Source organism: Desmodus rotundus, chromosome X (genome assembly GCF_022682495.2).
Source record: "Desmodus rotundus isolate HL8 chromosome X, HLdesRot8A.1, whole genome shotgun sequence".
In the NCBI taxonomy this organism is placed as follows: Eukaryota; Metazoa; Chordata; class Mammalia; order Chiroptera; family Phyllostomidae; genus Desmodus; species Desmodus rotundus.
Genome location: NC_071400.1, coordinates 88,699,432 through 88,727,109, shown reverse-complemented (window position 1 = coordinate 88,727,109; position 27,678 = coordinate 88,699,432). Strand labels below are relative to the sequence as shown.

At 40.3% G+C, this 27,678-nt stretch overlaps 1 protein-coding gene across 2 annotated transcripts in view; it reads left to right on the top strand.

Moving 5' to 3' along the window:
• Window positions 1–27,678, top strand: part of PHEX (phosphate regulating endopeptidase X-linked) — a 169,103-nt gene that overhangs the window by 9,305 nt on the left and 132,120 nt on the right. For both annotated transcript variants that reach the window (XM_024569898.2, XM_045203239.2), the window contains exon 3: window positions 5,183–5,344. In XM_024569898.2, the coding sequence (XP_024425666.2) occupies window positions 5,183–5,344 (162 nt within the window). The remainder of the gene's footprint in view (window positions 1–5,182; window positions 5,345–27,678) is intronic.

Here is a 27,678-nt window from a genome sequence, read left to right as displayed (position 1 = left end):
CCTGTGTGCCTGCCTATGCACTGTGCGCATGCACGAGTATCTTGTGCGTGTGTGCCTTGTGCGTGTGTGGCCACTGCGTGTGTGCGTGTGTGCGTGCATGGGGGCCTTGTGCGTGCCTGTATGCCTGCCTAAGTGCCGTGCGCATGCGTGTGTATCTAGTGCGTCTGTGCCTTGTGCATGCATGCCTTGTGCGTGTGTGGCTACTGTGTGCATGTGTGCGTGCGTAGGTGGGGGCCTTGTGCATGCCTGTATGCCTGCCTATGTGCTGTGCGCATGCGTGGGTGTCTAGTGCGTACGTGCCGTGTGTGCGTGCCTTGTGCATGCGTGGCTACGGCGGGCGTGCGTGCGTGCGTGCATGGGGGCCTTGTGCATGCCTGTATGCCTGCCTATGTGCTGTGCGCATGCGTGGGTATCTTGTGCGTACGTGCCTTGTGCGAGCGTGGCCACGGCGTGCGTGCGTGCGTGCATGGGGGCCTTGTGCGTGCCTGTGTGCCTGCCTATGCACTGTGCGCATGCACGAGTATCTTGTGCGTGTGTGCCTTGTGCGTGTGTGGCCACTGCGTGTGTGCGTGTGTGCGTGCATGGGGGCCTTGTGCGTGCCTGTATGCCTGCCTATGTGCCGTGCTCATGCGTGGGTGTCTTGTGCGTACGTGCCTTGTGTGAGCGTGGCCACGGAGTGCGAGCGTGCGTGCGTGCATGGGGGCCTTGTGCATGCCTGTATGCCTGCCTATGTGCTGTGCGCATGCGTGGATGTCTAGTGCGTACGTGCCGTGTGTGCGTGCCTTGTGCGTGCATGGCCACGGCGGGCGTGCGTGCGTGCGTACATGGGGGCCTTGTGCATGCCTGTATGCCTGCCTATATGCTGTGCGCATGCGTGGGTGTCTTGTGCGTACGTGCCTTGTGCGAGCGTGGCCACGGCGTGCGTGCGTGCGTGCGTGGGGGCCTTGTGCGTGCCTGTGTGCCTGCCTATGCACTGTGCGCATGCACGAGTATCTTGTGCGTGTGTGCCTTGTGTGTGTGTGCCTTGTGCGTGTGTGGCCACTGCGTATGTGCGTTTGCGCGTGCATGGGGGCCTTGTGCGTGCCTGTATGCCTGCCTATGTGCCGTGCGCATGCGTGGGTGTCTTGTGCTTATGTGCCTGCGTGGCGCCTTGTGCCGTCTGTGTCCCTGCGTGCACCGTGCGTGAATGTGTTGTGTATGCTGGAGTGCATGCATGTGTGGTCCCACGTGCGTGCATCTGTGCCTTGTGCATGTGTGCGTGTATGGGTGCTTTGTGCGTGCCAGCTTACCCACGTATGCGCTGTGTGCATGCATGCATGGTTGCCATGTGCATGTGTGGGCATTGCATGCTAGAAAGTGATTGGCTTCTGGACCCTTTCTAAGATGTTTCCTATATATGTCTCTTTTCCTCCCCTTTTCCACTTCCTCCTATTTTAACTCCTCTTTTAAAATAAGAAGTGGAGCCCTGGCTGGGGAAGCTCAGTGGATTGAGTGCGGGCTGCGAAACAGAGGATCGCTGGTTCAATTCCCAGTTAGGCCACATACCTGGGTTGCAGGCCAGGTGCCCAGTAGGGGGCACTCCAGAGGCAACCACACATTGATGTTTCTCTCTTCTCTTTCTTCTGCCCTTCCCTGTCTCTAAAAATAAATAAATGAAATCCTTAAAAAAGGAAGTGGAGAAAGAAGAGAAGGAAAACAAAAAGAACAGGTATGCTAATGCTCGATAAGGGTAAATAGTCTGGCTTGGGTTGTTAGCACAATTTGGCCACTTACAAGCCATGTGATCCTAGTCATCTAAACTCTCACTTTCACAATCATAGAGTGAGAATAACAGTTTTTACCGCTCATACTAGTTGTGAGACTAGAAGAAAATGATGGTGGCACAGTATCCCAGGTCTACAATTCCCGATCCTTAAACCCAAACCCAGAAAGCATGGTAACTCTTGTTAAGACTGGACCTGACTACAACTCCTGTGGTGGCAAAACTGGTGTGAGATTGTTTTAGACTTTGTTTTTCTTGTTTATGAGAATATGTATATATTTCCAATAGAATTATTAATGTGCTTGTTTCAGGAGTGCCACTCCAGATGTTGCTGGAGGCATTATATAATCTGTGCTATATTCACTGTATTACTTTTCTAAAATCTCAAAATCTATGAGCTCTGAAATATCTGGACTCAAGTTTCAGTTAAGTGTTTGTGAAATTGTAATACTGAAAATTTATATGCGTGGTTCCCAGATTTAGCTACACACATGCATTCAGGATGCTCAGTTAAATTTGAATTGCAGATATACAACGACTACTATTTTTTTTTGCATAAGTATGTCCCATGCAATATTTGGTATGAATTTATACTATAAAAGTAGTCATTTGTTTGAAATTCAAATTTCACTAGTCATCTTGCTTTGTACCTGGTAACTGTATTATTTGGTAGTGTTCCTGGTGCTGTTCTAAGCACTTTACATGTATTTACTCATTTAATTTTCATGAAAATCCTATGGGGTATTATTATGATCCCCATTTTACAAATGAGAAAACTAAGACATAGAGAAGTTAAGTAACCTGCCTGAGGGGTTACATAGCTATTGCATGGTATTGCTGGCGTTCAAACCGGGGTGGTCCGGCTCCAGAGTCTGTGATGATGCCATACTGCCTGAAAAGGGCTAGCATAGTTCTGGCACAGAGGAAATGCCCAATATTTATTATTATTAACACCTTCCCCCTCTCTCTTCAGCCCTGATTAAAGTTACAAACAGTCTGGTATATGGGGTGTACCGCCCCCTCTACTACATAAACACTAGTTGGAAACCATGTAACAATTTACCTTATTTGCAGTGACTTGAGAGAATACATAGAACAGGTTTCCTTCATCATCATATTTCTTTTATTAAAACAAGACTCTCTGGATTTTCTCCATGAAGCTGAGTAAGGGGAAAGGGGTTTTGGTGTCTTGACAACTATGGTCCCTTGCAATTTGAAGTCACAGTTTCCCTTCCGAAAGTGCAGCTCGGTGCCCAGCTGTGAATTGTGAATGATGAATTGGGAGGCTGAAGCTAGAGTTTTTCCTGTTCAGCGGGCTCAGTTCCAAATTCAGTGTGAGTGATGTATTCCTCCACTTTATATCAGGGCTGAGGTCAGAGCTGATCTTGCAGTTTTTCTAGGTACCTGCAAGAATACCGAGGAGATGGGGAGGGATACATTCGAGGGTTGGGAGGCATCCAGAAAACAGTGCTTATATGAATAAAAATGTGTGTGAGGGTTCCTTTGTGTGAGTGTAAATTTTGTGTGGGACCGAAACGTGCATGATCAATGACCCTGAGGTGTCACATAGAATATTCATTCTGTGGCTGCACAGCCAGTATAAGTACAAACTGAAATGAGGATTTTATGTGACCTAGCATACCATATTTGCATATTAAATAATTATGAAATAGTAGCAGTAAGTAAAAATGTAATTGGAGATAACCACATTCTGAAAGATGAAAATATTAAGCCAATTTTAAATTTATCTGACTTCTAAACCATTTTTTCTTTGTTCCTTTTTTGGGGGAGGTTGAAAATGGCAGGGATTTTGAAGTCCTATGGAAGTTAGGTGGTTTGTATATAATTTACTTCATTGAAGACAAAAAGCTCTTTGAAATTTTCATAGAAGTAGTCAAGAGAAATATCTAGCCTTACTTTTAAACCTGGAGGAACCACATATGTAACCAAACTAATATGTGTATCTAAATTTATGAAGATTATACTTTTGAGGGGCAATTTATTCACATTTAGCTGAAAACTCATTGGGTTTTCATTACTTTGAATAGAAATGTACTCTGGCGTTAATTAGAGTATGAAAACTACCCAGGATGTCATCTTTCCAATATCATTAAAATATTGGCTGTCTTTAAAAACAAATCAGTTGGTGCATATCTCAGCACTAGGGTGGTAGCCAGCAATTGTACGACAGCTGGAAGAGAGTTGGAGTTCAACGTTGGGAATTTGGGAACCTTCTCATTTTGTAATGAAAGATTATTTTTAAGCTTGTGGAAACATTTAAATTTGTACGAACTTCCTGCTTATTGACTATCTTTCATATGTAATTGTGTGTGGGCTTATGAAAGAGGAAAAAAATAATACATTGGTCTCTTGTATCTTTCTGTTAACTTACACAAATACTCAGTTCTGCCCTTAGACCTGGGGAGGAGAGGCCTCTGCCTTTGGTCTGTGATTTAGAATGCTCCACTTTGTCCTCCTCCCTAGTCAAGGAGTCTATTGGGCCAAGTCAGCAGCCTTCTACAGCCCAGAGTTCCCCGCTAGCTACTCTCACGCCTCCTTTCACAGACTGTGTGGGTCTCGTAGCTGAGCTCACTACTTCGAGAGCTGCTCTGAATGTCCAGCGGCTCAAGGATTCACACCTGGCCTTCCAGGTCTTTATGAAGGTGTGTTGTAAATATATCTTTTAAATATTTAGATATGACATGTGGGCTTCTGTTTCAGTTAGCCTTTGTTGTGGAATAAACCAACTTTAGAGGCCTGAAACAAGAGTGATTTAATATTTCTTATGATTCTGTGGGTTCGGTGGGGGTTCCTCTGCTGGGCTGCATTCATCTGGGGGGTTGCCTGGCCTAGAAGGTCCATGACGGCCTCAGCCTGGCAGTTGGTGCTGGCTTGGCTCCTCTCCATGTGGCCTCACCTCCTCCAGGGCAGTCTCAGGACTCCATTCAAAGGGAGTTAACATGGAGGATGCAAGGCCTGTTAAGATTTAGTCTGTCATATTCTGTTGGTCAAAGGAAGTCACAAGGCCAGTCCAGATTTAAGGCAGGGGGGATAGATCCTACTGCTTGATGGGAAGAGTGGCAAAGTCACCTTGCAGAAGGATGAGAGGGCTGGAAGGAAACGTCACATGCATCTTTGCAAACAATTTAGCATATACTCCATTTGTATGCCTGTCCTATGTCCCAAAGATTATTAGGAGTGGTCCTGCAAAACCTAATAGCAATAATAGCAAACTTTTAACCAATTCACTCTGAATGTGGTAACTGGGTATGGTGCAGTTGATTCAGGGAGTCATTTAAGGGGAAATGTAAAAGACAAGGCTTGGGAACTGGTTGATAAGAAACCATTGTTTAATTTGGAAGAGGCCAGTACACAATATTCAGTGATTGTCATTAATCCTATGATTTTCTTTTTAAATAGCTGCTGCCATCTTGAGTAAAGTAAATCCATCTGTGGACCCCTGTGATAATTTTTTCCGGTTTGCTTGTGATGGCTGGATAAACAGTAATCCGATTCCTGAAGATATGCCAAGCTATGGGGTTTATCCTTGGCTGAGACATAATGTCGACCTCAAGTTGAAGGGTGAGTTTCTACTGGGGTTTGGTGATACACTTTACAGAGAGCAGTATTTGACAAGAAAAACAATTTTGGGTTTGAAGCACGACTGTTCACTTTTTAGCTATACTGAATTTATGTTCAAGTTTAAAAAATGGAAGATTGAAAGGAAAGGTCTGGAATTCCAATCTCCTCAATCTGAACACAGGCTTAGTGTGGGTCATTATGTTCATGTTTGACAATAGCAATTTCTGCTACTGAAGGGTAAATAGCGTGCGATTGAGATTGGGAATAGTTAATGAGAACCATGTTGTATCTGTGTACTCATTTGTCTCTTGTGTTCAGAGCACACTTTACCACTTGCTCGTTGCGTCCTACGTTTTGATTGCTTCCAGAATATACTTAACACCTCATTGTTGTTTGACATCACTTTTGAGAACTCTGGATGACCTTGTGTTTGTCATATTGTTCCTGTTAACTTCTAACTTGGCTCTGGGGGGACTGTCTTTTCTCCCATGGCCTCTCTTAGCAACGACACTTACTCACATGTGCGTACATGCCCATACTCACATATGTGTGTGCACACACACTACAGACGTTGAAAACGTATTTTACTAGAAGATCTTCTGTTTGCAGTGGATGAATTTTTCTGCCGAGCTATTGGAGAAAGCTACTTCATGAGAGAAATTAGTAGATTTCCAAGCCGGATAAGGTTGTTGTTTTGAGAAGGCAAATGTTTTTTTCTCTTTTTGGTAACTGTGAGTTATGCTGTATAACTTGTGTCCAGTCACACCTCCAAAGACTTTCTGAGAAGTTACAAGGATCATCATTTTTCTTCTCCGTCTCCTTTTCTTTCCCAAGATTTTAAGTACATGAAAATTAAATGTGTATCAATTTATACATTAATGATAACAACTGGAACTTAGCAAAATAGATACCTGTTGTCAGTTGTAAGGAAGTATGTGCGTAAATGTCATAACTAGATAAAAATCATATGGACTTGCATTTTCTACTAAGAGGCCCAACTTAGTCTTTATGAATTATAAATGACAATTTGCAAGAATGTCAGAGTTTTACCCCAGCCCAATAGGTGAGATTCCCGTACTATGGAATCATAAATAGAACCCCGAGGAATGAATTTACCAATACTTCATTTCCCTGTGAGATATTAGCTCAAGTGGTCCTTCACCTACCATTTCTGTCTCTTCCCTGTTTCCCTTCTCTGGTTGTTTTTCCTGGACGAGAGAGATGCCCACACACACAATCATGCCTGCGGAAATATCACTGAAGGATAAGAAAAGACAAGATTTCTATCTTCAGGGCATGAAACAGTTACAGTAATTTAAAGAACTTTTTGAAGATGTCTTAATGTCAAAATTAAAATCGTTATTGATACGCTTTGTTTGAGGAGGATATTGTGTATGGGCTTCTTTAACATTCATAGAACTAAGAGCAAACTGTTCAGAGCATCACTGATTCTCTTTTTTGTTTGCTGACTTCTTTTAAAAATGAAAAATTTCATTTCAAAGCTCAGTTGAGAAATAGAAAAGAGCAAAAATAACGTGCATAAAGTAACAAGAATGTCACCTGTAAGTCCACCTGTAGAAAGCAAATGGGCATATATCTTTCCATGCTTTTTCCCATGTGTGAGTGCATATGTACAACCTCATTGCACACCCATATACTTAAAAATTACCTGATATGCATACTGTTCTGTCACCTGCTTTAAAAAATGATTTTATGGTGTATTTCAGCCCTGGCTGGTGTGGCTCAGTGGATTGAGTGCTGGCCTGTGAACCAAAGGGTTTCTGGTTCAATTCCCAGTCAGGGCACATGCCTGGGTTGTGGGCGAGGTCCCAAGTGGGGGACACTTGAGAGGCAACCACACATTGATGTTTCTCTTCCTCCTTTCCCTCCCTTCCCCTCTCTAAAAATAAAAAAATAAAATCTTTAAAAAAATGATCTTTTCAGTCTATTTCAGCCCTGGCTGGGTAGTTCAGTTGGTTAGAGAGTTGTCCTGATCTGCCAAAGTTGCAGCTTTAATTTTCAGTCAGGGCATGTAGAAGAAGCAATGGTTGAATGCATGAATAAGTGGAACAACAAATTGATGTGTTCTCTCTCTCTCTCTCTCTCTCTGTCTCTTTCTCTCTCTCCTCTCCTCTCCCTCTGTCCCTCTCCCTCCCCTTCTCTCTCACTTTTCTTCCTCTAAGATCAATAAATAAAAAATTTTAAAAATTGATCTATTTGTTGTAGACATGGATTATGTCATTAGATATTTTTTCTTTTTACAAATAACACTATAATAAATATCCATGTGTACCCATTTTTATGTCCTTTCCTAAATATATCCTTAGTATAAATTCTCAGAAATGGACTTGTTATGTTGAAAGAGTATTCACAGTTTAATTTTCTTAAATATTTTATTTATTTTTAGAAAGAGGGGAAGGGAGGGAGAAAGAGAGGGAGAGAAACATCGATTGATGCCTGTCTCACACCCCCAATCAGGGACCTGGCCCACAACCCAGGCATGTGCCCTGACTGGGAATCGAACTGATGATCTTTTGGTTTGTGGGATGATGCCCAACCCACTGAGCCACAGCAGTTAGGGTCACAGTTTAATTTTTGATGCATATAGCTTAACTGACCTTTTGAAAGTTATTTATAAATTTTGTTGCTGTTTGACATGGTAACTTTTCTCCATCAGCTGTTTTTTTGTGGTATAAAGTAGAGGTCAGCAAACTATGGTGTATGGGCCAGATCCAGCCCACTGACTGTTTTTGTAAATAAAGTTGTATTGTTAGTTCAGTTTGTTCATTCTACATATGAGTGAGATCATATGGTATTTGTCTTTCTCTGACTGGCTTGTTTCATTAGCATAATGTTCTTCAGGTCCATCCATGCTGTCACAAAGGGTAAAATTTTTTCTTCCTTTTTATAGCTGAATAATATTCCATTGCATAATGTTCCATAGCTGTTTTATCCAAAATAGAGACAGACTCATAAATAGAGAGCAGGCTGACAGCTTTTGGCGGGTATGGCCGGTGGAGGGATTGAGCAAAAAAGAAAAAGGACTCATGGACACGACAACAGTGTGGTGATTGCTGGGGGGGACGGGGGGTGGGTGGAGGTGGAAGAGGGTATAGGAAAGATAAGTGGTAATGGAGAAAAGCAATAAAATGAACTATTAAAAATTTTATTAAAAGACAGATGTATCTATTCATTTATGGATTTTCAATGGCTACAGAGTTCTTGTGGCCTTCAAACCATAAAATATTTACTCTCTGACCCTTATGGAAAAAGTTTGCCAACTCCTGATGTTTGGCATAAAGCTTTGATATGTCTATGTGGGATCTGATTAAAACTGTCTTATTAATTAATAGGTTCTGGTGGCTTCTTTGGCATTTTTTAGATAGGTTATCATGAAATTAAGACATAATTATAATTTCCCTTTACTATATTGGCTGGAACCTCCAGAACAGTGTTGAATAATAGCAATGATAATAGGTATGTTTTTCTTATTCCTAGCTTGGGTGTTAGTGTCGCTAGTGTTCCCTCCAAATAGATTTCTTTTTTGTTTGTAATAGGTAGTTTCTTTATTATGTTCTGTTATTTTTAGTTTGCAGAAAGGAGTTGCTAAAAGAAAAATCTCTCTTCGCTATTTATGAAGAGAGTCAGATGGAGTATCTCTTTTAACTTCTCTAGATTTTCTTATGCTGAACTTACCTTATAATCTTGAAATAAACCCTACCTATTCTTTTCTTTTAAGGCATCGCTGGGCTTGCATAAGCTCGTATTTGTTTTATATGTTGTGTCTGTATTTAAGATTCATGTTGCTTGATGGATTTTTGTGTGCTGGGTTTGTCATACTCTGTTCTCAAGATCGTGCTGGCCTTGTCAAGCAAAAATGGGAGGCTTCCATATATTTCTGCGCTCTGGGAAAGGCACAACCAAATAAACTGCAAGTTATTCTGTGACAAGCACTGTAAAGGGTGAATTAAAAAATTGATCACAGGCTCTTGCTTCAAGAGTGGATAAGGAGACCAACTGGTGGAGTAGTGTCACTTTTTAAATTGGTATCATCTTGTACCAGGTTATGTGTTGGAAATGTAAAATGTATATTGGTTCTTTACTCTTCTAAATTTTGAGGTAATTCACATTTACAGAAAAGTTGAAAGAATACCACAAGGAACTCCAATATACGCTTTACCCAAATTCCCTGATCATTACCATTTTCCTGTATTTGCTTTATCATAATATTCTTTCATTCTCTCTATAGGTATGTAGATATTGTATCATTCTCTGTCTATATCTGTACATTTATATATAGATAGTGAGAAAATAATACAACTATAAGCATATAGATATTGATATACAGATACACTCATACATGTGTTTTTCTGAACTCTGCAAGTATGTTGCAGATGATGATTCTTAAAGTGTATAAATAAGCTTTTCAAATATCAGATGTGCTGACGAATCTTATTTTTTAAACACTAGATCTTTAAATTCTATCTATATCTATATATTCTATATACAAGTATGTATCTACATATCTATCTACCCGTTCATTCAACCATGCAAGTATTACAAGCTAATTGTACACCAACTATAAATAAATAACAAGAAGAAACATACTTCAAGTCCTATCACCCCCATGATAATTTTTAAATGCAAATATACATACATAATTGTATGTGTATTTCAAAAGGGATCACATAATATGTTATATTCTTATAATCTGCTCTTTTTACTCGATGTCTACATGTTAACATTTTTTCATGTCTATAAAAATAGATCTGTGGCATCACTTGCCATGACTGCTTTGTGTGGATACACTACACTTTATTTAAGCAATGCCTATGTTGCCATTTGGGTTGTTTATAATTTTTTTTCCTCATTGTAAGCTACTCAGAGCAAGAGTTTTAAAGCCACAGAGCTGGGTTTGAATCCTGATTCCTTTCATTTCTCCTCTGTGTCTCTTTTGGCTAATTACTTATCTCAGCTAGCTGAAGTTTTGTTATCTTTCAAATGGACGTAAGAATACCCAATTTATGGGGTTTGTGAGGACTAAAGGAGATGACCCATGTCAGTTTCCCAGTCCAGTTCCTTTTATACAGCAGGCCCTCAATAAATATTTGTCCTTTGCTTCTCCATTTTATCTCAAAGATAGTTCTAAGACTAACAAAGTAATGTCTATCAAATCCTTAAGTTTTATTCTGCTCTTATCCTTTGTAAATATCACATGCTTTCAAAAGTATTGAATATTGTCTAGCTATTTCCCCTCACCCTTGATAAAGAGAACATCCAAAAATAAAACCCAATACTACCAATCAAAAGAAAACCATTTTCTTATGGCTGATAGAGAATACAACAGATGTGGCTATCCAATTTGTGGAACAAAGTGGTTTTGACAGACCTGGCTGATGAAAAATTGCCCTCTATTGAAGTCAGCAACCTGACTTTGTGAATTTTTTTCTTTCAATGGCATATAAGACTCAGATTTCTACTTGGAAAATAAAATTATTTCTTGTTTTCTTCAAGAAACAGGATTTTATTTTAAAAAGGTTGTGTGTTGTTGTGCGTTTGAATGTCTTAAAATTTCCTTCCTACAAAGCCTCTCAAATTTGTCTTCATGTGACCATGGAGATGACATAGCATGCGTTGCTTATGAACGAGCAGATGAAGATTTTGCAAATGAGCACTTATGAAACATGAGGCAATGAGTGAGATAGAACACTTGTGTCAGACAAAAGACAGATGACTTAAGGTAGGGCCAGCTCATCTCTATTATGGAATAGCAATCTTTGCCAATATTTTATAAAGAATGCAGTATATTATTATGTTCAAACGCAGACAGCACCAGCGGAACAATAAGATGAAGTAGGGTTTATGCATTAATGAGCAGAGAAAGATGATGGTGATTCATAGATCAGTTATTTATTTGTAAATAACCTGCTGGCTTAGATTCAAATGGTTCTCGTAATTAAATAATTCTCTACACTCTTGGTTTGTTTTTGTTTTTTTTTTGTCCTGCAAATAATCCTAGCCAAATCAACTTTTACAGATAAGAGAAAGCTGAAAACTTCAGTTTAGTTCCTGTAAAGTAATTTGATAATTAGGAAGATCAGATTATTGAATATACAGTTAACTGTTGTTTTCCTCAAACCAGGAACATAATGTAATATTATACCAATCTGAACCTTGATATCATTAAGGTTTTTGAAACAAATGATGTCAGGCTAGTAAACAAAATGGGGGTGTGATGGGGAAGTGCTAGGGAGCACCCAGCCATCTTGGTGGGCTTTTCACTCCTGGTGAAAACTCAGGCCCTGTAAGTCTCAATAATCTGCTATATAAACTGGGTGCGCTCAGTCAGAGAAGATTTCTATTTTTCTAACCACGCTGGCTCCTGTTCTTGTGGCCACCCAGGAAGCAACAGATTGCTAGATTGTACACATGTCACCGTCGGTCCTGTATGCACAGAGGGGTGCTGCATGAAGACTTGCACAATGTCAAATGTAATGATTTTACTTGGAAAGTTTGCTGTTATTGTTGTTTCCTTTTCTCCTAATCTCAACCCACTATTTGAGCTTGGATGGGGGTGGCAATGCATGGAGTGAAGGAGGAAGAAGTTGGCAAATTAAAAAGGTTTAGAAGCCAGTTAGGGGCCATTCACTTCAAATACAGAAATGAATTTCTTCGTGAAAGCAGTGAAAAATGTTCATGTAGCTCTAAGATATGTTCTCTTTCTGAATCGCTGAAGGAAGTAAAGAGGCCATGAGAATGGCCACCCCGTGTAAGAGCTTGTGTTCTGGTAGTTTTCACAGTTTTCTTGTGTGTTTTTTTCCACCCCTAGTACATCTCTTTGTCTTACTTTGTGACTCTTATGTGTTCTAAGCATTTGATTTTAAGATTTGATCTTATCCCCTCTCTGTCATAATGGTTAATATTACACATAAGTATGCTTGATAAGAACCAGATCTTTTCATTCTGAGTTGCATGCTCTTTAATTTTGAGGAAATGCATTCACTTTAAATAGATTGAAATGCACAGCATTGTGACTGTATTATGAACTGAAGATTGTTTACCAAGCATTTACTTTTTTCCTGGCACCAATTGCTTTCAGTCACAAGTGACAAAACCCCCAACTCAAACTGGCTTAAACAGTAAAGAAACTTTGCTGGCTCATGTAACCAACATGTCTAGTAATAATGTGGACTTTAGGTAAGGGTTGATCCAGCAGCTGAACTGTGTCACAAAGGCTCACATTTCTTTCTTTCTCTCTACTCTGACATCTGCTGTCCCATGCTTCCTTCTAAGGCTGTTTGGTCATAAGATTGTTGCCTATAACAACCAGAATTTACACTTTCTCATTCACATTTAGCAGAGGCATCATGTTAAATACAAGAGGATGCAGAAGTGCAGAGATTAATAAAGTCCCCAAGATTATCCTTGTGTAAATTAAAAATCTGGACGTCACAAAATGTTTCAATAGATATTGTTATCAAGACTATAGAGCTGCACAGTTTAATTATGATAATTACTAGTCACGTGTGTCCTTGAGCATTTGAAATATGGCTAGCTGGAATGGAGATGTGCTGTAAGTGTAAATAAAATACACACCAAATTTCAAAGAGTTTAAAAATATATGAAATACCTAATTAATTTATTTCATCAATTACATATCAAGATGATAATATTTTAAGGTATATTGGGTTAAATAAAATATATTATTAAATATAATCTCACCTTTTTAACTTATTGAAATGCAGCTATAAGAGAATTAAAAAATCCATATGTGGCTCTGATAATATTTCTACGAGACAGTGGTGCTCTAAAGCCCTGAAGAGGCCATTAGAAAGGTGAATTATCTGGGAATGAATGCGGATATATTTCAGTGATAGGGAAGGGGCAGAAGTCACCTTTATTTAAAAAAGTCCCCTATTGCTATCTCCAGTCCCTCTGTATCCTGTTACCCTTTTAGTGTCCTTTATGGAAGTTCTAGCCACCTGAAAATCTTGTTTTTGCACTGGTTTACTTGTTCCTTCTTCTTCTCCCTTTTGCATACTGTCCTTTTCCCCCACCTGTCCTCTCTTTAGTTTTACTCACCTCTGACAGAACTTTAACATTTTCTTTATTTGAACCCAGGCAACAAACTCTGGTATTATTAGTTGTGACTTTGTTATCAATGCAAGTCATTGTTATTTTTCTCTCTTAATACATATGTTACAGGTGTCTTGAAATATTATCTGCATACATCACCCCTTCAAAATCATAGTCATGGTTAGACCCAAATTGGATCTTATTTAATGAGTTAATGAAGTATCACAAATATTATGATGTCAAACAGTAAAACAACTGTTTTGTTAACTGTCTTTCTGAATAACAGGTTTCCTTTGTAAATCTGTGCTCCTTATATTATGCACTTACAAATATTATTCTGAGAACGGTCTGTAGGTTTTAAGGTCCTGCCCAGGGGAAGTGTGGCACAGAGAAGATTAAGAACCCTTGCCTATGTGAAGATGGCTGGGGCAGGCCTCAAGAAGGTATAGTTTTATTTAATTCCAGCCTTTTGATGCATCCTAATTCAGGTGTTTTGAGTGGAGTTGGCTATTATGGGACCCCATGGGTCCACTCTTACCCAAATCTGTGAATAGTCCACTGTCTAGAATCCCTGGATGATGGGCACATGACTGACAGTTAATACATTACCGACAGTTCATTTGGGTTTATAAGGATAGTAGATGGAACCACAGATTTGTGTTTGGAGATTTGTGCCAGTGCCAAGGCTTGAACTGACTAAGCGTAAGCTTTATGGGATTACTTAAACCATGGAATAGATGTATTTATAGATTAAATGACTGAGTGTTGCCACATACCTATCATGAAAACAGTTAAAAGGTCAATTCCCAACTAGAGATGATAGAGCTTTTGCTGTTGTGTAATTAACAGATATTTTCAAACAGTGCAAATGATTGAAAATAGCAATATACTAAGTAGAGTCTTTATTCATAAGTACATGTTATATGGTAGATGAAAGAGCTTGTTCATTGTCTGATCTTGAAGACAGGGACTCTTGGTTGAACTTGGACGGGTAGGGGCAAGACAGGGATTATAAAACTGGAGGTTCTGTGAGTGAAGTTCCAAGGAGAAGACCGAATCAATATAAGTTGGCTTTGTTGGAAGGAATGACCAGGGCTATTGGTGAGAGATGACAGGAGTGAGATGGGCGGATGAAGAGTGTCGACATCCATTTCTGAGATTTTGACTTGCAACGGGGAGTGCTGAGGTTTCTGGGAGGTAGACTGACAGCCTGGAAATGCTATGCACTGCAATGCTGACTGAAAAAAAGTTGTGGAATAGTAGACGAGGGGGCATTTTTGTAGTGTAAATATTGCAACACATTATGAAAAGTTTCCTGCTAGTTAGCTTGAATGTTGTGGGGGGAAAGACACATTTTATTTTAGAAGATTGTCAACTAAATTTAGATTCTTTTGACTAAATATAAGTTCATTGGCATGGCTAATGACAAGGGTATGTGCATCCTGAGAAACACATCTGTACTCCTACAGTGACACTTCTCAGCCTGCCTACACCCAGGGCCCATTCTGCATGGTTGGTGTGTATAAGTATATTTTACTTTGCAGTTGTTCAGAGGGGTGGCGTACTTTTAAAATTTATTTTTCAAGTCCAGTTGACATATAACATTATATTAGTTTCAGGTATACAGCATAATAAATAGACATTTCTATATGTCATGAAGTGATCACCCTGATACGTCTAGTAGAAGGGCTGCCTGTTTTTGAAAAGCCACTTCCTCAAAGAGGATGACTGTTTGGGAAGGGAAGGAAAATCCCAGCTGGCTTTGGTGGTAACAGTTCAGAGGTAAACCGACATGAGCTTTGGTGCGAATGACTCCTGAAGCTCCTCCAAGTCCCCATGTATTCCTGCTGTTGGTCACCAGAAGCTAGAATAATAATGAGCTGAGAATATGGGATTTTTGCAGGAACTTCCAAGGGTCATCCAGATTTCATACCAGAAACAGATGACTCACATTTCCTGGGACTTGAATTGGAACCTGCGTGTTAGAGAAATGGGTCAGTTCCTTACCTTTACTATAATCCCAATTGGTCAATGGCAAAACTTGAGCACTAGAAAAATTAAAAAGTTGGTTGCATACAAAAATGCATGACCAGACTGAATTGACAGTTTTATCCTTGTACTTCTGAATTCCATGATGAGATGGCTTCAGCTGGGGTAGCACCCTCAATTCTGAGAAATTTTCAACTGCAACTTGAAGTTGTGGATGGGTCGAGCATCTTTACAATGTGGCAAAATCCCCATTTCTCCCCCAGTTTACTTCTAATGGGGGTGTTTCTACTCATTGTTGTGAATTGAGCCTTTAGCAGATTTCAAAGAACATTCGTAAGTAAGTGTGTTGCATAGAGTAGAGCCTAACAGGCCAGGTACTTTATAGAGCAGTGACCTTATTGAATAACACCTTTAGTTACTATTTGTTGAACTTGCTAAACTGAACTCCCAATAAGCCTATAAGATGTAAGATTTAGCCACACTTTGCGAAAGGGGAAATAAAGGCACTGAGCAGTACAATAGCCAGCCCAAGATCACACAGCTAATAGGTAACAGAGCTAGGATGGAATTCACGCGGGTTGACCCTTAGTGCCTGGTAAAATCCCTGAAAACTGGGAAGATGATTTATTCCATTTTATAGTTATGGAAGCTGAGGCATAAAGAAGTTGAGTAATTCACTTAAAACCACACAGCTAATGATGTATAAAGACACTTCCAGAGCAGCGTTGTCCAATAGAAGTGTAATGTGAGTCACAAATGCAAGTTACATGTAATTTTCCATATTTTCTAATAGCCACATTAAAAAAGTAAAAAGGAAACAGGTAAATTTATTTCTTTTATCTAACCCAGCACATCCAAGATATTGCTGTTTCATGTAATCAATATAAAAAACCTTTTCACAAGGCATTTTACGTTCTTTCTTTTTTACCAAACTCTTTGAAACCCGGTATTCATACTTGCAACTCATCTCCATGTGGAGCAACCAATTTCAAACACTTGATAGCCCCAGTGTGACTACCAGCTCCTGTATTGGACTGGGCAGTTCTAGAGCAGGGCTCTTAACCTTGGCTGCATAGCGGACTCACTGGGGAGCTTTAAAAACATAGACACCTGGGTCTCATCCTCAGAGGTTCTGACGTAATGGGTCTGAGATGTGGCCTGGGCTTCTGGATTTTTAACAACCACCTCCCACAGGCAATTCTGATGGTCAGCCAAGGTTGGGAACCTATTTGAGACCAATGCCAAAACCAATCTAGTAGCGAACTGTAGCTACCATCCATTGGAGAAGATTCCATGAGTTCTCTGAAATGAGAATCATTCAAAATAACCACTCTGGCAATATGCTTTTCTAGTTGACATCAAAGAATGCCAGGTAATGCTCTAGCTAATTTATTACTTTCTGTCAATTTACATTTTCCCAACATTTTGGCCAAGTCCCCGGATAATGTAAGAAAAGATTTCTTTCCCCCCCTTGATTTACACACACCACTGCAGGTAAATTAAGACATAAAATTCTATTATTTTAATGAGGGGCAAAGGTGTTGGTGTCTGACCAGAACCTCTGAGCTGTGGAGAAGAGGAAGTTGGGGTTTGAAAGCTGCAGGTTGTTGCCAGAATGAAACATGTCTAGTGGGGAATGCGTGGGAAGTGCTGGGTGTGGAAGGGAGGCAATTGTGGCTTCAGCTGAGGTCTGAAGGCTGCACAGCCCACAGTGTGGCAGGACGCCCACGAAGCTGCTCTTGCCAGAGGCCTCACACCACCTTCCCACTTGGCCAAACTTGTGTTTCTGCCCCTGAGACCTGGATGTGAAACCTGATATTCAGGCATTCAAATGTCTCATCTCACCCGGAGGTTCCGGTGTCCTTAAAATGCTTTGGGAGTACTTTGGAATAATTTTTACAATGTGTTCTTTTATTTAAATCCAAACACAGCTTTACTATTCCAGGCACATTATTTCCCAGAGTAAAAAAAATACTAGGTCTTTTCTAGTAGTAACACTATAGTTACATGCAGTTTTCTTGGTTAACTTTATTTGACTTAAAATTAAGCCAGAGAACACACAAACACTGCTGAGTCGTCTGTAGCCTTAACTAAGTCAATACCACCTTTCATCAAATCAAAAATACTGTGAATTCAAAGATGTGCCATTAATTCATGTATGCTAATAAAGACTAAGCTATTACGTAATGCTTCCATATCACTTGAGATTTTTTTTTAGATTTTGATTTTATTTTCATTGAAAGGGTTCTTTTAGACTTAGACATTAATGTTTATCATGTATAGTAATGTGATTAAAATGGAAAATGCAAGCAAAAGAGGTTGGTTAAGGTATTCCTAAAAGTTGTTCAGTCTTTTTTGATTTTAAATCATCAGTGCTCTTTTTCTCACCAAATACTATGTTCTTTCCATCAACAACAGCAGTGATTCAGCATTTCTTAAAAAAGGGTTGCCAATAGTTTCAGGGATTTTCCTCCAAGGCTGCCTTTTTGGATATGCAGTAAGATTTCATTTCCTTGCCAAACTGTAGTGAAATCTTTCTGCAGATATTTTAAGTGACAATTTACTAGCCATGCAACCAATTCATCTGAGGTGGTAACTGCACGAACTGCTAGATCAAGTTCACGCATGGGCAGGCAACAGCCACTACTTCATGCCTGTGACTGGCTGACAGTTTTAAGATGGATTCCAATTTCATAGATGTTCAGATGTGGAAAATGTGCTTCTTAGACCTGATGAAATATGGTATGTAAATTGTATTTTCGATAATGTAGTCTCCCCAGTTGTTTGTCACATCCACCTTCTTTACGTGCATTGAAGAATTTCAATGAGATTTGTGTGATGGTCCCTCCTCAGCATACCTAGGCTTTAATGTCCAGTGGTGTCTAAGCAACATGCCCCCACTTCCTTCTTCCATTCCAATTCGCAGCTGTAAAGTTGTGCTTTTTTTAAAAAATAAAAGATTTTATTTATTTTTAGAGAGGGAAACACAGGGAGAAAGAGAGGGAGAGAAACATCAATGTGTGGTTGCCTCTTGCCTGCCCCTAACTGGGGACCTGGCCCGCAACCCAGGCATGTGCCCTGATTGGGAATCGAACCGGGACCCTTTGGCTCGCAGGTTGGTGCTCAATCCACTGAGCCACACCAGCCAGGGCTAAAGCTGTGCTTTAATACTGTTTTTTTTCCCAACCTTTGAAGTGTGTACAAATAACCTGGGAATATTGTTAAAATGTATATTCTGATTCAGTAGGTCTGAGAAGGGATCTTAGAGTCTACATTTCTAGCAAGTTCTCAGGTGATGCCCACCCTACTGTTTTGGGGACCACACATTGAGTAGCCAGGCCTTACTACATCTAAGGACACGGTATATCACTGAAGAAATTCACCACCTTCCCAGAGTGCATGTAGTTTAGTTTTTTCCTCCATTCATATTATTATTTCAGTGAAGACCTGGGTATTGTAAATGTCATTGTATTGGGTCACTACAAAGATTTCTTAGTATAAAAAGAAAGAATTTTGTACGTTCTGTCTTATGATACAGGGAGAATTATTTCTCCCCTTAATTTGTTTTCTGAAAAGTTTGTTCATTTCATTTTCCCTTGCCTTCCTCCTCAAAACACATGGGCAATTTGAATTTATTAGAAAATCTTTTATAATTGCAGATTAATAACCTACCCATTAATACCACATTAATTCATTGTGATTAATAGCATCTGTGTGGATGGTTAATGAATTAGTAATGAAGGACTATTTGCTTAAAAGTGTCAAGAGAACATTCCGTGTAAAAACGGCACTACCCATAACAGGAAAATTAATTATGTGCTGGTTAGATAATAGTTTGTCACAAACAAGATATGTATGTTTGGAAAGCCTCATTGGTGTTGATATTTGCACAGTGAGAGATACTTTTGAAAACATGCATGGGCTTTTCATAAAATGAAAAGGCAATTTTATTTTCATCTACAATTAAGATAAATGTGGAGCTTATAATTATAAGAGAGACAGAGAGAAATGCGCATGTGTGTGCGCACACACACACAAATATGTGCTAGTGTTCTCACAAGTTTGCCTGTGTCACCAACCGGAGCCTTCCTGTAGTGGTCATTTAAATTAAGTTACAAATTGAACTGCTTCTACTACCTGCTTTCTATTCTGAATTCATAAATCCACTTCCCCAAGGCCTAAATGTATTTTGTTACTAATTTTATTCCTTTAGCAAATCATTTGTTTTCTCTATGGTCCCTCACTTTAATTCTGTGATGTCGGCCATCATTGTTTATTTCTGTCTTTGCCCTACATCCGAGGAAGCGAAGGTCAAGGAAATTATGCAAGTTGCCCAAACCAGTCCAGCCGTATAATTTGTCCCCCACAGATTATGGGTCTAACATTTCAAATGTCTCCCATTTTAACCCAGGCGGAAAGAGCTACATGAGCAGAGGCTCTGGTGCCTTTGAGGAAACCCAAGAAGCCAGTGTGATTGGAGCTCAGAATTGTAAGGGAAAAGGTACAAGAGCTGAAACTGCAAAGAAGGGGGGAGGCAGAGCATGCAGACCTTATAGGTCATGTAAAAATTTTAGCCCTGTGCTTGGGCAATGGGAAGCCATTTGTAAATGTCATGACTAGGGGCTCAATGAGTGATGTGTTTTTCCACAGTACACTGGCTGCATGTGGAGAATGGCTTGGAGGAAGGAGTTGAAATATGGAGACCAGTTCAGAAGGCCCCATCCTGCTGTTCTGTTTTCTAGCTTGGTCCAGACAAAAGTTTGTCTTCCTTGTTACAGAAACCCCCAAGCATTATTTGGCATCCTTTTCTTTCTTTTCTCCTCAGCGCATCAGTGCAGGGTCATTGTGTCTTCTCTGTAGCTCCTGGTTTCTTTGAAGTCGGAAAGGTGCTATGCCCAGCACCCCCAGTCACCCAGCAGAAGCCATTATGGAAGCCACAGCAGCAGCCAGTGGCTGTGGAAGTGAATTCTGAGCTCACCAGCCCTTTTCCTCCTTTGGATTTTTCACTTGTGTCAAAGGTGCTTTTACTTTCTTTTGGAGGAGAAGATTCTGGATAGAGAAGGAAAGCGAGTCCAGCTCCTAGTCCTTCACTGTCAGAAGCCCAGTTTCAGAGGGACAGCCTCCCTCGACCACACACTGTGGATTGAACAGCCAAGAATAGAACCTTTGCTGCTCTCACCTCCTCGTGGAAGGTGGGCGTGAAAATGGGTTAGTTGGGAAGTGGCTTTTTAAACGTATGTTTACAGTATTTTGATGCTGCTGTCATAGATGAGGGGAGGAATTGTAAAGTCTGGAGCTCAGATTTTTTAGGATGCAGTATTTATCCCACTCTTCCTCCTCATAGGGTGTGGTGTGAGTTGGAGTCGAAAATAGCTGCCCTGTGTTGTCGTTGTTGTTGTTTTCACTTTGGGAGTCTTCCTGGCGCAGTGCTGAGTTTTTCTCCTCTTGAACTTGTGAATTGACTGTCTTCTGAAACCTCTATTGCATTTTGTCTCTGAGGAAGGTTAAGAACTTTTTTATATCCCACATATGAGTGAAATCATATGCTTCTTGTCCTTTTCTTTTTAAAAAATACATTTTGATTATGCTATTACAGTTGTCCTGTTTTTTTTTCTCCCTTTTCTCCCCCTCTTCCCTGTACTCCCCCACCGTCCAGCATTCCCAACCCCCTTAGTTCATGTCCATGGGTCATACATGTGAGTTATTTGGCTTCTCCATTTCCTGTACTATTGTTAACTTCCCCGTCTACTTTGTACCTACCAATTATGCTTCTTATTCCCTGTACTTTTTCCCCCATTCACCCTCCTCCCCCTCCCTGCTGATAACCCTCCATATGATCTCCATTTCTGTGATTCTGTTCCTGTTCTAGTTGTTTACTTAGTTTTTTTTTAGGTTAAGTTGTTGTGAGTTTGTTGTCATTTTACTGTTTGTAGTTTTGATCATCTTCTTTTTCTTAGATAAGTCCCTTTGACATTTCATATAATAATGGCTTGGTGATGATGAACTCCTTTAACTTGACCTTATCTGAGAAGCATTTTATCTGCCCTTCCATTCTAAATGAAAGCTTTGCTGGATAGATTCATCTTGGATGTAGGTCCTTGCCTTTCATGACTTGGAATACTGCTTTCCATCTGACTTATTTCACTTAGCATGATACTCTTGAGATCCATCTATGTTGTCGCACACAGCAATACTCATCATTTTTGAAAGCACATTCTAACCAAACCAACCAATCAAAGTCATAGTCAGAGACAACAGTATGGTGGTTACAGAAGGGAAGGGGAGTGCGGGAAGGGTAAAGAGGGTAAAGGGGGTCAAATACATAGTGACGGAAGGAGACTAGAGTTTGGGTGGTGAGCACACAATGCGGTAATCAGATGATGTATCGTAGAAGTGTACACCTGAAACTTACATTATTAACCAATGTTATCCCCAATAAATTCAATAAAAAGAAGGGAACATTTTAACACTGGTTTTGCAGAACTCAGACACTCACTAAGTTAGACCTAAATGGGCCAATGTAAAGAGAGTGTTCCAGAACAAAACAAAGTAGTGATATCCTCGAAGAAGTGGAACTGCAGAGTGGAAGCAGCAAAGACAAGACAAAGGCTCCTAATTTGACTTTGGGTTTGGGTGGACAGTGGGGGAGGAGGGAATCTGGGCTGGTGACTTGTCCTGGGATCATAGGCCTGAAGGACTGGTGGTAATTGTCAACTGCACTTCAATAAAGGTGGGGACAAAAGAAAGGCTGGTGGTTTAAAGCAGGGGTTCTCAAAGTGTGTTCCCTTGACCTGCAGCATTGGCATTACCTAGGAATTTGTTAGAAATGCAAATTTCTGGGCCTCACCCAGATCTATGGAATCAGATACTCTGGCGGAAAAGACCCAACACTGTTTAACAAGCCCTTTCGATGATACTGATGCTACATGCTGGAGTTGGGGAACCACTGGTCTGGACTAGGTCATAATGTGAAGTCCAGCACCAGGGACCAGCTAGCTGTTCTGTTCTAGCCTTACCAGGCTTCCCATCTGTAGCTAGGTGTCTCAGGAGTGTGTGTCTCTGGTCACAAATAGGGTGACAGGGCACAGGGGTTAGATGGCTCAGCAGAGTCACTCCACCACTTTAGAAAACAAGTCTTCTATGTAATCAGGGAAGGCTTTTCTTTCAGTTACGATTGAGAGATGTGTCCACGAGGGCAGTGCTGCCTCTGGTGCAGCTGCTTGGGGCCTAGTTCTCACACAGAGAAGCAACTTGTGGAATTTTACTGGCTACCTGCTGGTGGGATGAACAGAAGTTAGAGACCTGTATCCAAATCCAAGCTCTAACCTTTACCAACTGAGTTTCCTTGGGTAAGTTCTTAGAGGTTTCTCACCTATAGAATGGGGTTAATAATACATGCCTGTTAGGGTTGGTCAGGGATTAATTGAGGCCGTACACTTGGCTTGGAGCAGGTACTTAATAAATGAATGCTGTCACCCTTGGGTCCTTGGATGTTGGAGAACTGCTCAGGAAGGACCACTGCAGGGAGCATATAACCATATATGGTCTTTTCCTTAATGTTAAGATGGTAGTAATAGGAGGCAGGAAAAAATGTAATTAGGGCTTTTATTATAGGAAAAGAACTGAAGGTGGATTTTAATGACTTTAAGTTCAGCACAGGCCTTACATTGAATTATCTGCTAAGATACAAATTATCTAAGTAGGAAGGCTAATTTTATGAGTTAAAATATCATATTGGCAGATTCATTGTAATACTATGCTATCAAAGAGTAATGTTAAAATTTAATTTAAATTATTTTGAAGTGTAACCCTGATAAGTTTAATCCTTATAACTTCTCTTATAAGTGAAGATAATGGAAGAGTTATCTTCTATTAGAATTTTGTAGTGTCTGGAAGTTTTATAAAATTGGTTTCATTTTGGACAAAGAGGTCTTTTGTGTTAAAAGTGGGGTATTTTTATGTTATTTAGTAACCTGTGATTTAGATTGATGAGTTAGAGGTTTCTGATTCCCCTAAAATAATCTCTGCCCCTTTTTCCTAAGCTGATGCCAACCAGCAATTACCATTTATAAGATGATCATAAAAAATGAACAGAGAAAAGAATTCTGACAGTTTCTCTCCTTATACTTAGGTGGGAGTTTTTCAGAAGAATGAGAAATACCAGCTTTTATTGTCTTTTCGGTATGTCAAACAGACTCGGTCAATCCCATGCTTGACCGGCGGTGGGGCCTAGGAACGGCAGAGTCGAGTGTCACACCACTCGTGTGAAAACATGAGGGTTATGGAATCCACACACCATGACTTAGTTAACTTGAATTTTATTTAATGAGAATAACAATGGGCTTTGCAAGCTGATTTAGAGTCTCTAGGTTTAACTGCATATGAGTTTAATACCCATGCAGTGTGAGCTACAAAAATGAAATTTTTTAGTACGGTAAACAAACAGAGGAGCTTGGAAACCAAATTGAAGTCTGTAGTCTGGAAAATCAACAAGGACTAAAAATAGCAAGATTAGAGGCGACATTCAAGCATGGACCATCCGAAGGTGGTTTTTACGTACCACCAAAGGAGAAGCCAGGCTAATGCTATGATAGGTTTAAAAAATATATGTCTAGGGGACATTCTGTTCATTACGTAGGTGTGGAAGGGCACACCTTTCCTTAAAATGTAGATTTGGTTTTCCACAGTTGTTATTTTTTGTGTTCTTTCTCTCACTAGAATTAAGAGGGTATTCCCCCTGATTTCTGAGGGAGAAATGTTGGTATAATTTACATGAAGTTGAGAATTCACCTTGATGACATTTGACATGAAGGTTTTAGATTGCAGTTGTTTCTGTTAAGCAAATAAGGCAAGCAGCTACAGCCCAGAGGATTCCCTTCAGAACAGGTACATAGAAGGGGTGCAGGGTCAGGGAGAGAACACAAAGGAGCAAGTGTTGAAACAATTCTGTGCTCTCGGGCCATCTCGTTAAAATGGCATCAGCTCAACATTGAGGTTTTTGGTAGGTATTTGCTCAAATGCCTAAAACTTTGTGCATATGGAGTTGGGTTTTTTTTAATCCTCACGTAAGAACATTTTTTCATTGATTTTTAGGGAGAGAGGAAGGGAGAGAAACATTGATGTGAGAGAGAAGCATCAAATGGTTGTCTCTTGTATGCACCTGGATCGGGGACCAAACCCTCAACCTACGTATGTGCCCCAACTGGGAATCACACCCACGATCTTTCCATTACGGGAGGATGCTCTAACGAACTGAGCCACATGGCCAGGGCAACGTGCATGTGGAGTTTTTGAAACAGTAGTAGTGAGAAGGCCCTAAATATTGCAGAAACTTCAAATGTCTATCTGAGCTCTTGACATATCAGGGGAGTGCCAAGTCCTCAGGAGTCTCATTCTTCTTCCTTGAGAATTCTCTTTTCCTATTCCAGACCTCTAAATAAAGGGCCTGTCTGAGCAGAAGTGAACTGAGTGAGTAGAATTGATAGTCCTGTCTGGCTTCTGTGCTTAAGGAAGTCACATACTAAGAATTCCCTGCTCCCAGCCTAGGAGTGAAGTAGAAGTGGATGATTAGCTGAGACCATCGGTAAAATGAAACTTAGGTATCTTAAAAACTGTTGTTCATGAAAACAGACGGTGTCTTGGATTTCATTGTATGATATAGGGACTGAAATGTGAGAAAAGGAGATTATGGATGTTAGCATAATGAGGACATTGCTAATTATAAAAAGAAATAATAGAAGAAGTCAGTCCAACTTCTCACAGTTCCTTTTCAGTGTGATTAAAAACTCTCTCGTAAGGAATTCAACTCGGCAAGTGTGTATTGAGCATCAAGCACGCCAAGCATTAGGCCCTGGGTGTTCAAAGATGAACGTGACCCAGCCCCTGCCCCAAAGAGTACTCGATCTAATAGAAAATAGCCATTCTTAATGCCAATTTTATGCACCAAAGGTATTTTTGGTGATAATATTTGAGGCCCAGTGACCAAAAGTACCTTCTTCATTAAAATTCTCACGTGATTCACCCCTGTGAGGCCAGGCTTGTGTTACAAAGGCATGGCTGTGCACACTGTAGGAAAAACAAATTTTACATGGGCTTAAAAAATAAGGATTCCAGGGGGAAACATAAGAGAATGTCTTCATGACCTTAGGGCAGGCAAAGATTTCTTAAATAGGACACAAAATAGGCTAATCATAGAAGGAAAATAAATGGGCAAATTGGACTACACTAAAATAAAGACTTTTGGTTTATCACATGACACATTAAGAAAATGAAGTCCATGGAATGGGATAAGATTTTGCAATACAAATATTCAACAAAGGACTTGTATGTAGAATACGAGGTCTGTCTGGAAAAAGTCCAGCCATTGTTTATATAATGATAACAGTTTTCATGACATCAGTGTAACCGGGCAGCCAAGGAGAGTGGACTGGAATGCACATCTGTGAACAATGACGACTTCACTGTCCTAGTCAGTGGGGCCAGTAGACACCATTGAGTGAGCGTGTGTACTGTGTGGCCACTGCATTCAAAATGACTAAGCTAGTACAGCAATGGATCTGCATCAAACTTTGTTTTAAGCTTGAACAGTCCTCAGTGGAAACTATTCAGATGATTCAGAAGGCTGCAGCTATGAGCAAGTGGTGATTGGCAGCTTCATCTCAACAATGCACCTGCTCATGTATCACGTCTCATGCAGAGTTTTTTGGTGAAACATCAAATTATCCAGGTGACTCAGTCCCCCTATAGCCCAGATTTGGTGCCCTGTGACTTTTGGCTTTTCCCAGAATTAAAATCACGTTTGAAAGGGAAGAGATTTCAGACTGTGGATGAGATTCAGGAAAATATAGGGCAGCTTATGGCAATTGGGAGAACTGTGTGAGGTCCCAAGGTGCCTGCTTTGAAGGGGACTGAGGCATCACTGTCCTGTGTACAGTGTTTCCTGTATCTTGTATCTTCTTCAATAGATGTCTCTATTTTTCATAGTGCATGGCTGGATACGTTCTAGATAGACCTTGTATATAAAGAACTTCTACAAATCAGTAAAAGGTAGATGAAGCCAATAGACATGTGGGGAATAGACTTGAGTAAGCACCTCACGAAAGAGGATGTTGGTTGTCTTGATTGCAGTTAGTGATTAGAAGTGAGCCCAAGGGGCTTCTGGGATTGTGGTCACAATGTTGATTATGTGGGTGTGTTTACTTTGTGAAAGTCCTGCAAAATTACAATCAGTGTACTTTTCTGTAATTTCATTGAAAAAGTTTACATAAAAAAGGAAAATGCCTTGTTTCCAGAAGAAACAAAATATTCTCAGAGGTTAACCCTGACTGCAAAATACCTCTCTTCATGGAGCATTGCGCCTATTGGGAAAGCAGAGGAAGTGTTGAGAGCACGGGACTCCGTAAAATGGCTCGGGCAGGTCCTACCTGCGGAGGGGTTGTGGGGTTGTCCTACCTGCAGAGTGTCAGGTTAGTGCAAGGCCTTTGGCTGCAATATCCTAAGAAAGGCAGAGGAAAAACCATTTCTGGAGGAAGCAGTAGAAATAAGCTTATGTTACAATTTTGGGTAGGGCTGAGTCAGCCTGTAACCCTGTTTAAGCCGCCATTGATGGATCACTTATCATGTGTCCAGGCATTGAAATTGGGACTTTCTGTGCATTAAAATGTTTGATTCTCACCACCACTCTGGGAGGTAGGCACTGTTATTATCCAGATTTACAGATGAAGAAACTGAGGATTAGATGGAATAACTTGCTCAGGTTTCAGCTGGAAAGTATCAGCAAGCTGCAACTGAAATCCGTGTCTGTGCAAATTGAAAGCTCATCCCCTTGACATGGGGATATGTTGTCTTTAAAAAATTGTATTGGATTGGGCATGATGAAGAAAAAATACTTACATAATATATGTAATGTTCAGACTCGATAGCCAGAAGCACTTTGAAATCAGTTTTGAAGTCTGAGATTTGTGTACTACAGGTTTTTATAAACTGGAGTTTTCCTTTTCTCTTGTAACATGGTTCGGAATACCTGGATGTGGGGTGGGGACAAAAATGAGAAATCCTCCATGAAACAACACTGATTATAACAGGAATGCCCTTGAATGGGTGACCTGTGAGCCCGTCTCTGTGCTTTAGGGACATTTGAATCGCCTGAGTAATTGTCTTTGATAGGTAGGCTTTGTTTTCTGTTCATGAATGACTCCCTACACTAGATTTTATTTCTCTTTCCACTAATTCGAATACAGAGGTACATAAAATGGATGCTGCCAACTGAC